This window comes from Malaya genurostris, chromosome 1, assembly GCF_030247185.1.
Source record: "Malaya genurostris strain Urasoe2022 chromosome 1, Malgen_1.1, whole genome shotgun sequence".
NCBI lineage: Eukaryota > Metazoa > Arthropoda > Insecta > Diptera > Culicidae > Malaya > Malaya genurostris.
Genome location: NC_080570.1, coordinates 44,456,759 through 44,475,764, shown reverse-complemented (window position 1 = coordinate 44,475,764; position 19,006 = coordinate 44,456,759). Strand labels below are relative to the sequence as shown.

At 36.1% G+C, this 19,006-nt stretch overlaps 1 protein-coding gene across 3 annotated transcripts in view; it reads right to left on the bottom strand.

Moving 5' to 3' along the window:
- The window catches only part of LOC131438379 (GATA-binding factor C), a 429,591-nt gene that overhangs the window by 372,845 nt on the left and 37,740 nt on the right, over nt 1-19,006 (bottom strand). For all 3 annotated transcript variants that reach the window (XM_058608381.1, XM_058608391.1, XM_058608399.1), the window contains exon 2: nt 4,202-5,072. In XM_058608381.1, the coding sequence (XP_058464364.1) occupies nt 4,202-4,397 (196 nt within the window). In that variant the 5' untranslated portion in view covers nt 4,398-5,072. The remainder of the gene's footprint in view (nt 1-4,201; nt 5,073-19,006) is intronic.

Genomic DNA, 19,006 nt, shown 5'->3' with positions numbered 1-19,006 from the left:
GCGCGAGACATATTCCGAACACTCACGCGCTGGAGCAGAGATGCCAGATCTGCAGATTTCTCTGTAAATTTGCAGATTTCGTACATAGTGCTGCAGACATTTTTTGTTGTGCAGACTTTGGAAATTCGAGTTTTTCGCAGACTTTCGTCAAAATTTACAGATTTTTGAAAATGTCGCAACCTTTTTTTTTTTGCTCGCCAAATCATTTCAGTGTATTATACTTTATAGAGAAATTGCTGCCAACAAGAAATACTTGCTGACTTTTTTCGGATATACAGACTTTTGTAACCCTGTCTGAAGATATTCAAAATTTTTACCTGACATCTCTGCCCTGCAGTAACAAATAATTGATGTCGAAACTTGTTTAAGAGTCTTCGTTGAAGACTCGAATGAATTGTCTCGCTACATATAATGAACGTTTTGCTTGAACTTTCAGTATACCTAATTTTTATAAGTGATAGGAAGTAAAATAGAAACATAGATATCAATGGTAAGATAATGACCAAGTACAGCGAAGCATGCTTGGTTTCGTCTAGTCAATCGGACTTTCTCTTCATGTGTTTTCATATGCAGGATCAGAGCTTAAAATTATCACGTATTCTCAACGAAAGAAACCAATCCAACAGCCTCATTTTCAATATTTTGCTGTCTCATTCGTAAATGACCGACACCAGAACGAACGAAGAGAGACGAAGCATTTTCGTTTCTCATTGAAAAAGGAGAGAGTATAATTGCCAACGTCACTCTGTCCTCTATGACTAGACGAAACAAATCTAACGTCTGCAGGGAGCATCAGCAGAATTTCAATACTTATTCTTTCATCGATGTATTGAAAATCTGTGACGCTTGGCTATAAAGAGTGACTAAAAAATGACAAATCGAAGTAATTACATCACAGAACCTCTTTGGAAACCAAAACTACTACAAATTCGAGCACCAACAGGTAAAAGTGACTGTGAAAACTTTTCTCTGTCATTTTCGATTCTCAAAGCTTCGGTTGAATACTGACACTGCATACTATGGGATTTTCACTGAAAACAGCAAATGACTGTAAGGGCAAATGAAAAAAGAACTCGATTTTGAAACTACTCTTTCGCTTATGTCATTGACTGGACATGGGTTTTTTTTCTCAAAGTTTGCAAGCGAAACTGAGAACGACATTAATTTCTCGTCATTTTCGTCTATTTTGAGTCAATGGAAATTACTTTTATTAGCTCTGTGCAGGGTAGTTTAATTGGCAAAACAATTTCCCCGTTTTGGAGCTAGCTACGGGTTCGAGTCCCATCTCTGTGATAGCATTTTTGCGATTTTCTCTACATAGTTGCTCTCGCATGTCGATTTTCCAATCTGTTTTCCCCGTTAGTTACTGATCATATTTAAAACTTCCAGTTCAAGACGACTCTATGCTTTAACAAGACTAAAACAAACATATTGAGCCTCACTTTTTGTCCGGCTAAGCCCCGCAATCAAAAGCACTCAATAATCACTGAATTCAGCACGAAATGAACATTTCATAAAAAACACGAACCAGACCGTTATTACAATGCACAGAAATCGAATATACCCATAAAATAAAAAAATCAAAAAATCAATAACAAAACGAACACGTTTTGACACACACACGATTGACGCCAAACTGATTTGACTCAGCGTCATCCAGCTAACGGATGTCTATCTGTCACAAATAGATATCAGCAATAAAAGTACACTCGGAGTATAAGAAAATCGATTTCCAAGTGATTACTACACACTCAAAAAAAACCCTGTGATTTTACATCTTATTAGATGCACATAAATGGAGAGTCACAGTTAACGCAAATCTACGTCGAAGAACATTTAATATTGTGTCTAAGACTCTAAGAATTTCAATTCATAAAATACAACAAAAAGAATACTGATAGAGCAACCGCCGCGACTTGAACCAAGAATCATTGGATCGCAAGTACGTCTGTTAATCGACTGTGCCACAGAAGCATGCATCTGCTTGGCTGGTAAAAGGTGCATTTAAATTCATACAGTCGCACCTGCTAGCAGAACGCAAGTTACAGTCGAAACCAGTAAAATTCAAGCTCATCTAAGATTAAGTCATTACAAATAAAGTTTTCCGTCATTTGTCAAATTAGTTCTTTATGAATTACATCGTATGACGGATTAGATTACCTGTAAAATTCAAATTTTTTCGGAGTGTACTACTTTTTTTAGTGTAAACTACGATTAAACATGGAAAATATTCAGACATGTGTGAAATTAGGTAAGGTTAGGTTTATTCGGATCAAATTTTTTTGAACAGAAACCAGTGTAACATTGATTTCTCGAGTACTAGAATGTATAGCGATCGAGTACTATTTATTTTGGATACTTTATTTTTTATTCTCAGGTATTTGAAATACTAAGATCAACATTACCACTTCAGAGTAAAAACTTTTTCTTCAACTTCTACTATGATTTTTCAAATGAATTTGTCCGTTTTTATAAGAAATCGTTAAAAATTTTCCTACCGATTTGACAGCTCTTGCTGAAAGTATCATCTCTAAACAAGCAGCGCCTCTACATTTCAGTTTTGCGACAATGCGCCAATTGCTGTTTTAGAAGATGTTTAAGGTTTTTCTGTTTAACCCCGTATCCGGTCTAGTCCCGGTCTCCCCTACGTAAACAAAACTCAGCTGTCAAAACAAAACAAATGCCTGTAGCGAACTGAAATTTGCCATGCTAGTCTAAGTATGAGCTAAAAGGCACGTTAATCTTTTTTGTCACAGCGTCTTTCAATGTTCAAAGAGATTGTTTTAACCTTCCCTAGTATCGGTGTCTCAGAAATATTTCAAAGCTGAACACTAGGTTTTTTCAATCTTCAATCATTACGTCAATTGCATGCATGGTAGTTGGAAACATTTTTTTTATAATATCAATTGTCGAAATGGTTCTCGAAAGACCACATCACGAAAACAGTACGCGGTTTATAATATTAATCCCGCTTAAATTCGCTACAAAAATAACCTCATCTGACAACACTGTCATCCGATACACAATACCATAATTTACAGGGCAGTTTTCAGGGCAACCCAACGCTCCAAAATAATCGTTAGGGCGCACAGGGAGAAAACAGTAAGAGAAGATGGTATCAACCAGGTGTGGGACAACCTCCTCGGTCAGAACAGTACAGAACAGAACAGAACAGAACAAAACGACGACAACGACAACGAGCAAACGGAATCTGTGTATTTACCTTGTTTAATAACTTTATATGTGTGTAGCGTGGCGTTTCACGTGTTTTTGCACTGTGCCAACCTCCAGCGGGTATCCGCCAAGAAAGAGTTAGTTGGCGCGGTTGGTAAAAGGATGCCAATAGGTATGTAAATTTTCTGCCATTTTTGTCTCTCATTTTATAGTCTTCGGCTGTGTTTGCACCGCGTTTCGCCACGTTCACGTTGGCCCGAGAAGGGAATCTCCCGTGCGCTTCCACACGGTCGTTGTTTGGTTATGAGCTCACACGGTAAAGGCTACGGAGAGGCGAGTTTGGTATTCGGTGCCGTTCAGGAAATGTTTTTTTTTCTTCATTCCAGGGATGTCGTAACGATGCCGTTGTTTGAAGGGGAGCCAGCGAGACGCAGCATCGTATGACCGTTTGTATTCGTTAATTTTTTGTTATTTTGTTCGGCATTTGTCCGATTCTGTGCTCTCCCAGTTACGGGCCCAATCTCACGGTTCCAAGAATTTCTGCTGCAAGAAAAAAACATAAACCCATAAAGCGCATCGATGTTTCGAACGACGGACAACACTATGGTCAATAACATGAACGCCATTTTCAAAAGTTTGGTTTAAACTAACAGAGTAAGCTGCTTATAGAAAAAAAACATATTTTTACGAAATTGTTATCAGTTTGATGTACCAAATTGGGATGCGATGAATCATGATTATGGATCGATTGTGGTCTTTTCTTTTTACACTTTGCCTTTGAAAATCAACATCAACGTGAGAACTACTACCTCTTCTTTTACCGTTCATATCTCCCTCGTTCCCCATTCACAGTATTTGAATCACTCACACGGTGGTCAGTAATTATCTATAATTATTTCTCTATGTAATTGAAAAACACGATGGTTGCGGGAAAATAACCTGTTAGAAGGTGTGTTCGTGCCATGCCAAGTGTTTTCACCTGTACTCGGATGGGGCGGAGTGGAATCAACTGACAACATCTACTCACCGTGGGGTCCGTAGCTGCTGGGATAATACCGCCGGTGGGTGCCATTTTCGAGCGGATAGAATGGGTTCATCTCGGACGGATCGACACCCGCTGCCGCCGATTGGTGCCCGAGGGCAGCAGCCGAGGTGCTCGGAGATCCACCGAGCCGCTGGTTGTCGTACCAGCTGCGAGCTTCCGCTGCCGAGGTCATATCCATTTCAGTCTCACTGGGACCCGCTGTCGGGTCCGCACTGTAATAGAACTTCAACAATGTGCGTGAAAATCCCTGCTCTAAAGTACACTACGGAAAATCAATTCGACCGGCTCAATTCACTGGGGATCCGCCATGACCAATTGATCTATCACACTTAGTCATCTTAGGGGCAGCTTCGTAGGCTTCTTCCAATTCTTCGATGAGAGAATCACCGTGACCGCATGTGGCAAGCTAATCGAATCCCATCAAAAACAAAACTCGTTTATCTAGTTGCTAGTCCATCAAAACACAATAACGAGCGATAAGTATCATTTTACTTTTGCCTAGCGGCCATCTGTCGGACGATCTATACGCAAATTTCACTGCTCATTCCGGTGATTTATGTTCGGATTTTGGCAGACTCATCCACTGAATATTCATCGGATTTCTCAGTTGCGCTTTGAAAGTTCACACGATTTGAGTTTTCCAGTTTTCCGACGCACCTTCCTCTGCCCGGGCAGCTTTCTCCGGAGTCGAACGTTAATTAGTAGGAAAATTCACACTCCATCTGGCGAGTGACGGGTTTCTGAATATCTCAGATAAATTAATCTTTGATCATGATTACGCAATATGTTTTTTTTTATTTCGAATCTTAACAATTTTCTTGTTTCATCGGACGGGTCGACAAACACGTGGAATCTAGAAATAAAGAAATTTTAATAGATCAGTATTACGAAGATCCACAAAAAAAATTTTTTTTGCCAAATGAGTAATCAGGCATATAATAATACCAAAATCTAAATTTTCTTCTTCTCTTAGCTTCTTTCTTACAGATTTTACAGATTTTACAGATTTTACAGATTTTACAGATTTTACAGATTTTACAGATTTTACAGATTTTACAGATTTTACAGATTTTACAGATTTTACAGATTTTACAGATTTTACAGATTTTACAGATTTTACAGATTTTACAGATTTTACAGATTTTACAGATTTTACAGATTTTACAGATTTTACAGATTTTACAGATTTTACAGATTTTACAGATTTTACAGATTTTACAGATTTTACAGATTTTACAGATTTTACAGATTTTACAGATTTTACAGATTTTACAGATTTTACAGATTTTACAGATTTTACAGATTTTACAGATTTTACAGATTTTACAGATTTTACAGATTTTACAGATTTTACAGATTTTACAGATTTTACAGGTTTTACAGATTTTACAGATTTTACAGATTTTACAGATTTTACAGATTTTACAGATTTTACAGATTTTACAGATTTTACAGATTTTACAGATTTTACAGATTTTACAGATTTTACAGATTTTACAGATTTTACAGATTTTACAGATTTTACAGATTTTACAGATTTTACAGATTTTACAGATTTTACAGATTTTACAGATTTTACAGATTTTACAGATTTTACAGATTTTACAGATTTTACAGATTTTACAGATTTTACAGATTTTACAGATTTTACAGATTTTACAGATTTTACAGATTTTACAGATTTTACAGATTTTACAGATTTTACAGATTTTACAGATTTTACAGATTTTACAGATTTTACAGATTTTACAGATTTTACAGATTTTACAGATTTTACAGATTTTACAGATTTTACAGATTTTACAGATTTTACAGATTTTACAGATTTTACAGATTTTACAGATTTTACAGATTTTACAGATTTTACAGATTTTACAGATTTTACAGATTTTACAGATTTTACAGATTTTACAGATTTTACAAATTTTACAAATTTTACAAATTTTACAAATTTTACAAATTTTACAAATTTTACAAATTTTACAGATTTTACAGATTTTACAGATTTTACAGATTTTACAGATTTTACAGATTTTACAGATTTTACAGATTTTACAGATTTTACAGATTTTACAGATTTTACAGATTTTACAGATTTGACATATTTTACAGATTTTACAAATTTTACAAATTTTACAAATTTTACAGATTTTACAGATTTTACAGATTTTACAGATTTTACAGATTTTACAGATTTTACAGATTTTACAGATTTTACAGATTTTACAGATTTTACAGATTTTACAGATTTTACAGATTTTACAGATTTTACAGATTTTACAGATTTTACAGATTTTACAGATTTTACAGATTTTACAGATTTTACAGATTTTACAGATTTTACAGATTTTACAGATTTTACAGATTTTACAGATTTTACAGATTTTACAGATTTTACAGATTTTACAGATTTTACAGATTTTACAGATTTTACAGATTTTACAGATTTTACAGATTTTACAGATTTTACAGATTTTACAGATTTTACAGATTTTACAGATTTTACAGATTTTACAGATTTTACAGATTTTACAGATTTTACAGATTTTACAGATTTTACAGATTTTACAGATTTTACAGATTTTACAGATTTTACAGATTTTACAGATTTTACAGATTTTACAGATTTTACAGATTTTACAGATTTTACAGATTTTACAGATTTTACAGATTTTACAGATTTTACAGATTTTACAGATTTTACAGATTTTACAGATTTTACAGATTTTACAGATTTTACAGATTTTACAGATTTTACAGATTTTACAGATTTTACAGATTTTACAGATTTTACAGATTTTACAGATTTTACAGATTTTACAGATTTTACAGATTTTACAGATTTTACAGATTTTACAGATTTTACAGATTTTACAGATTTTACAGATTTTACAGATTTTACAGATTTTACAGATTTTACAGATTTTACAGATTTTACAGATTTTACAGATTTTACAGATTTTACAGATTTTACAGATTTTACAGATTTTACAGATTTTACAGATTTTACAGATTTTACAGATTTTACAGATTTTACAGATTTTACAGATTTTACAGATTTTACAGATTTTACAGATTTTACAGATTTTACAGATTTTACAGATTTTACAGATTTTACAGATTTTACAGATTTTACAGATTTTACAGATTTTACAGATTTTACAGATTTTACAGATTTTACAGATTTTACAGATTTTACAGATTTTACAGATTTTACAGATTTTACAGATTTTACAGATTTTACAGATTTTACAGATTTTACAGATTTTACAGATTTTACAGATTTTACAGATTTTACAGATTTTACAGATTTTACAGATTTTACAGATTTTACAGATTTTACAGATTTTACAGATTTTACAGATTTTACAGATTTTACAGATTTTACAGATTTTACAGATTTTACAGATTTTACAGATTTTACAGATTTTACAGATTTTACAGATTTTACAGATTTTACAGATTTTACAGATTTTACAGATTTTACAGATTTTACAGATTTTACAGATTTTACAGATTTTACAGATTTTACAGATTTTACAGATTTTACAGATTTTACAGATTTTACAGATTTTACAGATTTCACAGATTTTACAGATTTTACAGATTTTACAGATTTTACAGATTTTACAGATTTTACAGATAATATAACTTTCTAGTGAGCAGCAGACCTTTCAGTATATTTTCCCAATTGGCTTAAGGAAGCTACTTAAAACCAATTTACCTACAATTAGGTTTTGGAACCAAGTCCGAAGTTAGGTGGAAAGTACTTAAAAAGGTATAGTTTTGCAGTACCGTGTAAAGACATACTACACGGTAAACTAGATGCACCTAGAAATAAATTCTTCTATTATACTCAGAAAACTCGTAGAAAAAATATCTAGAATTTGGTGAAGTTTACAGAAAAATAAGAGCCTTCTGAAAAATCAACCGAGATTTATCAAGTAGTAGCGGCGAAAAATGCTTTTTGGGTTTTTCTACAATGGCTGTATTGCTAAGATTGTAAGTAGAACTTCAAAGCCAACACCACAAAGCTTTTGAGTACCGTACGAATTAAAGGGAAGTGATATTAAGAGGCATACAGCTCAGTTATAACTTCGCCGGATTTCTATCTGTTCTGACAGCCGACGCAGGACAACGGTTCTCTTTATGTGGATAAATCGCACCAACTCGTGGAATGTCTCGAAACCACAAACTTTTTTTAAGATGATCAGGAAACCAATAGATGTGAAGTTAAAGAAAACGATTGTCATTATTATAGAAAAACATGTCATTATTATAGAAAAACAAAATATATTTAGCTTCCCCAGTGTAATAGTAATGTAATTGAGCTGATCGTACCATCAAAAGCGCCGTCTGGTGAAATATAAATGCGTAAATGCTCCTAAAATGTTTGTATAAAGTTGCCTGCCCATGTCACACAATCACAGTAGCTATTGGAAAAAGTGGAAAATCTAGGTTTATTTATGTTAATAACTCATGCCTGAATTTTACAGAACTTATTTGTTCAATTTAATAAAATGTAATTATTTTTTATTTTTCGAAATAAATTGTAATGCTATCTGGATACACTGTTGTCACTGCTGTCCGATAACGACTGAGACGCTAAGACAAGACAAGACAGCTATGGCTTCTTGCTCCTATTTTGTTTGCTTTTCTTGGGCCCTGCTGAATTGATAATGATAGTTGACTGTATTCACAGATAAATATATTTTGTGAATTTTCATCTATGCACATATTTGGAGCAGGGAATTAAACGTAAAGTTTCTTTACAATCATGTACGATTTAATATAATTTGATCACAAAACTTGACTCAACCCATGTCTATTTCATGTTACTATTGATTTATATGTTGTGTAAATTTATTCATTTCTTTCTGTGTGTGGCTAGCGACATTGGCAGTGCAGCCATTCAATGCATGTTATTCACATTCCAACAAAAATTTCGTCATATTTTGTGTGGTATGTTGGAAATACTCAAAATTTTTTATTTTGAGTTTAAATTTCCTTCAAGCATTTTCACTAGCCTTGCTGCAAACACTGCGAAATACAATGAGAATAACCATGTGGTAACGAAAACAGTACAACACCAAAAACTTAAACATGGCTCCCAGGCTCGAAGCCAAGCTCGTAACGCGAGCTGACTTGCCTTGTTTTAGCTGGGACATTGATAGTACACTGTTTAAATTTTTCTTCGTGTGTTTATAACTTTAGTTAACTGGTAGCTATTGTTAAGCTTTTCTGTGTTTTGATTGAATTATGGTAATGCATTCGTTTTAATACTTTCTATTTTAATCTTGTAGATTAAGATCTACGAACACACCCTTTAAGAAAAGCTTCTCCCATAAACGGGGATTTCACGTTCCTTCATTTCGAGCTATGGGTTATCTAATCCTTAATTTGTATGTAGTTTTTATTCTTTATTGGAGATTGATAAGGTGTAAATGTTATGTAAAATATTGAGTTGTTCCTGAGATATGGTTACTCAAAGTGGAATGTAAAACTGGTGTGTACTAAAACTAAAAAGCAGCTTGACCGGTTAGAAAAAAAATTATATCGGATTAAAGCGTACTACACTTTGAATGGAATACCGTTGAGAAAAATGCAATGAAAAATTTGTAATCCCACTTTTTTTACAATAATTTGACGAAACAATGAAAATTTTGTTGTAGTTTTTGAAACAATCATTTGAGAAAAAAACGGTGTTTCACAGAGAACTCGAGAACAGACCAAATATTATTATATTTGTTCCAGAATCAACTTCTGAGGCTATACAATGTGCACCGTTGGCCTCCTTAAAAATAACATGTCCCATTTTGAGCAACCATATCTCAGGAACAACTCGATATTTTTTATAGGTACATAAAAATTTAAAACCAGAAAACCCATAGTTTTTTTTTCAGTCCACTTTTGAAATGAAGGAACGTAAAACCCCGTTTACATGAGAAGCTCCCATTAAACATTGAAGAATGAGTTTCAAAAATAAACTAAACAGTGCAATAAAGTTTCAATAATTGGCAAGAGTATCCTTACTCCTGACCCAGATTATCTCGAAAATTTTGTTAATATTAGCATCATGAAATAAAACAAATTGAAAATGTCCATAAGATTCACAAAGTGAATTTGTGAGCTACACTAGACGGGGATCCCCATTTCTATCCAGTTTGACTACGACAGATCGTAAAACCTCTTCCAACATCAGCATAAAAATATTATTACGCACTTTAGCTCACTGAATCTGTTGCTACTGTTGCGCACGAAACTAGTTCTAGTTTGCGATTACAATTGTACTGTTGTCAGTTTATAGCTTGTTTTACGCCGCCCGTCTGATCCTGCTCCACACACACACACAAAAATTATGATAGAACTAAGAAATCTCGGCAGTGGAAAACACAAAGTTATTTCATTCAGTATTTCCTAAGCCAACGTGGAGCTTTTCGGGGGGGAGGAGAGGGGGGGGGGGGTAATGATAGTGGCCAATAAAAGTGCCATAAACTGGATAGGGCCAACGTTGAGTGAAGAAAAACAAAAAAAAACGAAGCAAAGGGTAATCATTTATTGCAAGCACGACATTGCTCATGTTATGACACGTAGTAAATCTTTACTAGTGAACTACTGCTTCAACGGCTTTGGTTAGGACCAACGTGGATGTAATAATGCCTGCTTCAACTATTCACGTCATTTGAGCTGAGGATTTTAGGCTACGGCTTCGAAAAGGTAAGAAGAGAATCAAAAATGTTCGATGAAAAACTAATGAAACACAGCAAACTTGTCAACTCATTTCACTTTTAATCTGTGTATTTACATTACAATCTATTCAATTTGTGTAATTCGGTTTCACAAATTCAAACCCTGGAAAATTCCCTAATCATGAGAATCACCTTAACAACAAACTACGAGCATAGCAAACACAATCTCGGGACCTTGAGGTACATCCACAGCACCTGTGGCCCTTCAACTTGAGAATTACTTTTTGGGCTTCTTCGGTTGCATTTCTGAATGAATTAGTGACTGAATGAGTGACTGGTACAAAGCGTAGTAATTAAACAATTGGGTACCTTGAAAACATTAAAATACAAAATCTTGAATTTCCCAGCACGAAGGCAACCGCAGAGGCAGTTACACGTGTATGATAACACCAGGCGGGAAAAGCTAAAACAAAAAAATGCTGGGGAGGTTTAATGGCCTCCTTGCAGTCCGCCTCCCGAGGCCGTCTGTCTCACTCCCTCCCACCTGGTGGTGATGAACATGGGAGCAGCACCCGGGTTTTTTCGAGTGGTGCTGCAATCTGCTAATTACTTCACTTCACCAGTAACATTTATGCGGCGCTATTTGAGCGAATGAATTTTCAGTAGCAGCCAGCAGCAGCCGTGAGTCGTAAAACGCTGTAATCCATGCAAGGAAGTACAAATTGGTTCCGTTTCGTGTGTATCGGGAGCATCTTCAAGTCACCAGCAAACAACATGTTCTAGGGGTTCTTTCACACGTCAGTCTAGGTATGGTAGCGAAGAAAAATTCACACCGAAGCAAAACAAAAACAGCATTTGGTTTTTCAAAAATTAGCACCATTTGCCGTACAGACAGGAGCGATAGTGATTTTGACAAGACAAACTATCCACTTCCTTCATATACCATAATAGCTTGTAGCTAATTGCCGATTGTTTTAATCCCGACCGGGAAAGATTCAGAGCCAAAGAGTCAAAGAGTGAAAGAGTCAAAGAGTCAAAGAGTCAAAGAGTCAAAGAGTCAAAGAGTCAAAGAGTCAAAGAGTCAAAGAGTCAAAGAGGCAAAGAGTCAAAGAGTCAAAGAGTCAAAGAGTCAAAGAGTCAAAGAGTCAAAGAGTCAAAGAGTCAAAGAGTCAAAGAGTCAAAGAGTCAAAGAGGCAAAGAGTCAAAGAGTCAAAGAGTCAAAGAGTCAAAGAGTCAAAGAGTCAAAGAGTCAAAGAGTCAAAGAGTCAAAGAGTCAAAGAGTCAAAGAGTCAAAGAGTCAAAGAGTCAAAGAGTCAAAGAGTCAAAGAGTCAAAGAGTCAAAGAGTCAAAGAGTCAAAGAGTCAAAGAGTCAAAGAGTCAAAGAGTCAAAGAGTCAAACAGTCAAAGAGTCAAAGAGTCAAAGAGTCAAAGAGTCAAAGAGTCAAAGAGTCAAACAGTAAAAGAGTCAAAGAGTCAAAGAGTCAAAGAGTCAAAGAGTCAAAGAGTCAAAGAGTCAAAGAGTCAAAGAGTCAAAGAGTCAAAGAGTCAAAGAGTCAAAGAGTCAAAGAGTCAAAGAGTCAAAGAGTCAAAGAGTCAAAGAGTCAAAGAGTCAAAGAGTCAAAGAGTCAAAGAGTCAAAGAGTCAAAGAGTCAAAGAGTCAAAGAGTCAAAGAGTCAAAGAGTCAAAGAGTCAAAGAGTCAAAGAGTCAAAGAGTCAAAGAGTCAAAGAGTCAAAGAGTCAAAGAGTCAAAGAGTCAAAGAGTCAAAGAGTCAAAGAGTCAAAGAGTCAAAGAGTCAAAGAGTCAAAGAGTCAAAGAGTCAAAGAGTCAAAGAGTCAAAGAGTCATAGAGTCAAAGAGTCAAAGAGTCAAAGAGTCAAAGAGTAAAACAGTCAAAGAGTAAAACAGTCAAAGAGTCAAAGAGTTAAAGAGTCAAAGAGTCAAAGAGTCAAAGAGTCAAAGAGTCGAAGAGTCAAAGAGTCAAAGAGTCAAAGAGTCAAAGAGTCAAAGAGTCAAAGAGTCAAAGAGTCAAAGAGTCAAACAGTCAAAGAGTCAAAGAGTCAAAGAGTCAAAGAGTCAAAGAGTCAAACAGTAAAAGAGTCAAAGAGTCAAAGAGTCAAAGAGTCAAAGAGTCAAAGAGTCAAAGAGTCAAAGAGTCAAAGAGTCAAAGAGTCAAAGAGTCAAAGAGTCAAAGAGTCAAAGAGTCAAAGAGTCAAAGAGTCAAAGAGTCAAAGAGTCAAAGAGTCAAAGAGTCAAAGAGTCAAAGAGTCAAAGAGTCAAAGAGTCAAAGAGTCAAAGAGTCAAAGAGTCAAAGAGTCAAAGAGTCAAAGAGTCAAAGAGTCAAAGAGTCAAAGAGTCAAAGAGTCAAAGAGTCAAAGAGTCAAAGAGTCAAAGAGTCAAAGAGTCAAAGAGTCAAAGAGTCAAAGAGTCAAAGAGTCAAAGAGTCAAAGAGTCAAAGAGTCAAAGAGTCAAAGAGTCAAAGAGTCAAAGAGTCAAAGAGTCAAAGAGTCAAAGAGTCAAAGAGTCAAAGAGTCAAAGAGTCAAAGAGTCAAAGAGTCAAAGAGTCAAAGAGTCAGAGAGTCAAAGAGTCAAATAGTCAAAGAGTCAAAGAGTCAAAGAGTCAAAGAGTCAAAGAGTCAAAGAGTCAAAGAGTCAAAGAGTCAAAGAGTCAAAGAGTCAGAGAGTCAGAGAGTCAAAGAGTCAAAGAGTCAAAGAGTCAAAGAGTCAAAGAGTCAAAGAGTCAAAGAGTCAAAGAGTCAAAGAGTCAAAGAGTCAAAGAGTCAAAGAGTCAAAGAGTCAAAGAGTCAAAGAGTCAAAGAGTCAAAGAGTCAAAGAGTCAAAGAGTCAAAGAGTCAAAGAGTCAAAGAGTCAAAGAGTCAAACAGTCAAAGAGTCAAAGAGTCAAACAGTCAAAGAGTCAAAGAGTCAAAGAGTCAAAGAGTTAAGTCAAAGAGTCAAAGAGTCAAAGAGTCGAAGAGTCGAAGAGTCAAAGAGTCAAAGAGTCAAAGAGTCAAAGAGTCAAACAGTCAAACAGTCAAACAGTCAAAGAGTCAAAGAGTCAAAGAGTCAAAGAGTCAAAGAGTCAAAGAGTCAAAGAGTCAAAGAGTCAAAGAGTCGAAGAGTCAAAGAGTCAAAGAGTCAAAGAGTAAATATTTTTGTAAGACTTTTCTGTTCTTCACTTCTGATGGCAATTTAAAATTTTCAACACTCATCACGTTGTATTTCCGGACCTAGAAGTTTGATAGCGATGAAATTAAAAGTCATACGTAATAACAACGTAAGTTCATGAAATAAGCCCAGCAATATCTGAGAAATCGGTGTGAGTTCCATTCCGATGTTTTCGACTGCTTTTTCCGGTGCTTGAACTGGTAAAGGAAACTGACCCCTCCCGAAACGCAGAGATGTCTATCTCCTCTGTGTGACGAAGAGCAAGCAAAATTTCTCCCCTCGCACTGACAACTTCAACGAGAGCTCTTCTCTTTCACATTTATACACCACTGTTGTGTAAGTGTGCACACATCATGAGTGCGTTTGTTCATTTCCTTTTATCTCTTCCACTGAATCGCACCAAAGTGCTAGAGCATTAGCTAATAAATTCTCTGAGGTGGATGCAGATACTTTCACAGAGGTGTACACGCCGGTGAGCACTCTGCTGTATAGTTTTCGTAGATGAAGCGTGGACACGCAAAATCAGCAAAATAAAACAATTTATCGTAAAATTTTCGGTTTTCCTTGCAAATTTTTCATAGCAAGGCCAGATCTACTCTCTATTAATTGAAGTTCACAGAAGTGTTCGCTCACAATCACGCGCCAGTGGTCACTTGGGTGTTTTTAGACGAGAGCGCGTGTGAGCGATTCATGCGAAGAGAATGTGTTTCACTCGCGCCAGCTACTTTAACCACAAGCACACACTCAAATGCTGTCTATTCGACACTGAGAAGAAGTGCGCTTTCCTCTTTGTGCGGTGCTTCGTTTTTTTCATCCTTGGTGTGGCAGAAATCTGACTCTAGAGTTTATCACTCTGGTGAAATGCCATCTCTGCCGAAACGAAATTCTGGGTACGGGTTGTCTGTACAAGAAAACGGTTTACTTAGTTTGACAGTGACACAATGACAAAGTGGCAGCGTATTCGTGATTTGTCCTACTCGCAAATGTTAGGTAGACAGTGAAAGTGGTCTTCGATCGAGATAGAAAATGGTCCTCCTATCCTTGAAGCTGACAACAAATAGTCAGAAGTGTGGATCCCGAATATTATCGTTGCCATCAAAAGGAATATTCGCGCTGATTCGTTGAGGAAAAAGGGACTTTCGACTGGAGCCCAGAGCTGCAAATTGTCAGTCATGTCAAATGACCTTGACAGACTGACTAAAATCATCGTCAACTGTAATCGGTACGGTCAAAGTGTCTGTCAAATGAGATACTCGATAGTTCAATGACCAAGTAGAAGTATACTCAGTCAAAGACAGGTGACGCATTTCGTTCTCTCTCTCATTCTCCTATTCCCTGTTGAAGTAAAAAAATTCCATGAGAGTACTAACATAAACATAAATTGATAAAGTTCATTGTTCTTTGTAAAAAGTCATCGAATTTCGGAGTTTATTGGTGTACATGAATTTAATTCAATGTTTATGCTGCTTGATTAATATTTAGTCACATCGTAATCAAGCATTGACAGGAGAAATGAATATAATATCAATCGCATCGGCAATCAATGAACGTCCTGGTGAGAATAATATCGAAAGAATTTAAGTTATGACAGATCGACTCTCAGACACTCAATATATGATGATTGGTAGAGCCTGGTTGGCAGCACTCCAGTGACATAAACTTTCCAATCTTCGTCGTGCAAAGTTGCTCGTTGATAGTGACATTTAGCAGCTCTGCTGGAGCCAAGTCGAGAATACGGAAAAACTCACATGATTATCAACCGTATTCGGAATAGAGATGAGCAATTCGCTCCTGAGCTGTTCCATTGAATCGAATCATTGAAGTGAGCTGACAGCTCACAGCTCTTTTCAAAAGAACCGCAGCTCACCAGCTCACTCATTTGCTACCCAGTTCACTGCATTATGACGAAGGGAACACGCTACGAGCTGATCGGATCTTCGGCTCTTTAAGAGATTCAATTTAGTCGACATCAATTAAAGATAAGTTAATTCGCATTGCATTCATTGCATCATTGCAAATCAATGATTCAATTTCGATCATGCATATGAAAGAAAACCGGTGCATAAGAAAAACGGCGCACAAAATGAACCTTAAGTTTAAACTAAAAGAGCTGATGAGCTGATACATCGAATCGATTCACTTTGGTGAGCTGATCGGTTCGGAGCTGTTCACCAAAATGAGCTGTTTTGCACACCTCTAATTCGGAAGCTGCCGATGAAACGCACACACTTAACAGCGTTATGTTGACATATTTCGGAATGAAACCAGTGTTGCTAGATTTACCAGGTTGTTTATTGAAGTAGTATTTATCGCGTACTTTAGGTTAATATTCGAAGTCAAAACAGTTTTATTGGAATATAAATATCATTAATATAATTAAACTAATGTCACGGATACTAAAAAACATACTGGTTGATAGTAATGTAAAGAAGAAAACAAATTTATTTTATCATGAAATTTTGAGAAAACTTGGAAACCTTGCGATACGAAATGAGAGCAAAACAAAGCGCAATCAAATAAACTAGGTAAGATTTCATCTCATATATTTGAAGATTTTTATTGTTTAGCGGGTAATTTTAAAAGTTTTCAATCGTTGATTAAACAATGAAAAGTGAACATTACTTATTATGAAATCATTCAACATTGAATAAAGGTGTAATTATGGAAAATAGTGATCATGTTTTAAGACAAATCAATTAATAAATATTCAGAAACATGATGAACTGTAAAACTTGAGACGAAAATGTTTCCTAAAATGGATAGTGAATTTTTTTAAGTGAAAATAAAAACGATTACTGAAGGATTTGAACCCATTTTTTAATGGGAAATTGTGACAAAAACCTCAAAGATTTAAAAACAATTCACTGTTTGGTTCAGGTATGTTGAATGATATGATTCATTTTCAAAGTTATGAGATGAAGGGATGGGATTAAAATAGGAGCTCAGATGCAGTAGGAAGTAGGGATTTTTAATGAGTTCTTTTGTTGATCAAAAAAATGTTGTATTTCAACAAGATAGGGCTTTGGAATACGGCCAGACGAATGAGGAATCGTAACGTAGGAAATGAGAGAGAAGAATACTCGAACCGATGGATATTTGATTTTGCGAGGAAAGTTTGTCCAGATTCTGTTCCTACGCATAGCATTATTAGGGAATCTTTTCCAAATAATGGTTCCATTGATAGCCCCTTTTCAATGATGGAATTTTCCATAGCTCTCATGTCTTGTAACAATAACGCTCCTGGATTGGACAGAATTAAATTCAACTTGGTGAAGAATCTGCCCGACCTCGTAAAAAGACGTTTGTTGGAATTGTTCAACAAGTTTCTTGAGCAAAATATTGTTCCACCTGACTGGAGGCAAGTGTAAGTTATCGCCATTCAAAAGCCGGGGAAATCATCTTCCAATCACAACTCATATAGACTCATTGCGATGTTGTCCTGCATCAGAAAATTGTTCGAAAAAATTATTCTACGACGTCTCGACACTTGTGTCGAGACGAACGGTTTGTTGTCAGATACTCAGTTTGGCTTCGGTAGAAATAAAGGGACGAATGATTGCCTTGCATTACTTTCGTCTGACATCCAAATTCCCTTCGCTCAAAAGCAACAAATGGCATCTGTATTTTTAGACATTAAAGGAGCATTTGATTCAGTTTCCATTGATGTTCTTTCAGACAAGCTCCACCAACATGGACTCCCAGCGGTTATAAATAATTATTTGCACAACCTTTTGTCAGAGAAACGTAGGCATTTTTCACATGGCGATTTGGCAACATTCAGAATTAGCTACATGGGTCTACCGCAAAGCTCATGCCTCAGTCCGCTCCTTTATAATTTTTACGTAAATGACATTGACAGCTGTCTAGTAACCCCATGTGCACTAAGACAATTGGCAGATGATGGCATATTTTCAGTTACTGGACCCAAAGCTATTGATCTGCAAAAACCATTGCAAGATACCTTATATAACTTGTCCGTTTGGGCTGTTCATCTGGGTATCGAATTCTCTGCGGAGAAAACAGAACTGGTCGTCTTTTCAAGAAAGCATGATCCCGCGCAACTTCAGCTTCATATGATGGGAAGAATGATCACACAGGTTTTGACTTTCAAATACCTTGGGGTGTGGCTCGATTCCAAATGCACGTGGGGAGAACACATTAGGTTTCTGATAGCAAAATGTCAACAAAGAGTACATTTTCTTCGAACAATAACAGGATCTTGGTGGGGTGCTCATCTGGAAGATCTAATAAAATTGTATCAGACAACGATACTTTCAGTGATGGGATATGGATACGTTTGCTTTCATTCCGCTGCAAACTCTCATATTATAAAATTAGAGCGAATCCAGTATCGATGTTTGCGAATTGCTTTAGGCTGCATGCATTCGACACATACAATGAGTCTTGAAGTTCTGGCGGGAGTTCTTCCATTGAAAGATCGTTTTTGGGAGTTTTCATCGCGACTGCTAATGAGATGTGAGGTACTGAATCCCCTGGTTATTAATAACTTCGAAAGGCTAGTTGAGCTTCAATCTCAAACAAGATTCATGACATTGCCGTTTCAACCTTCCGAGCGAACGGACGTGCTTTGTGTTTACTGCGAAAAAAACCAGTGCCGTGTGTGATAACGTGACCGGACGATCAAAACTAGATTATATCGCTATTGTGTAATAGACAATAGTGCTTTTTTCTGTGAGAGGTTTTTTGTACATTATACACTGAAGCAGTGCATTGTTGTGAGCGGACGATCGAAACAGTACCGTTAGCCGGTGATTGTTTGATCGATCAAGGCCAGATTTTAGTGGCCATTGTGATTATACTGTGCGGATTATAAGTGAGTGTGCTTTTTCCTCTCGGAGGTTTTTTGCACACCCTCGAAGCGGCGATACGCCGATCGACGAGGGCTTGGCCTTGGTGGCCCCCGTTGGATTAAA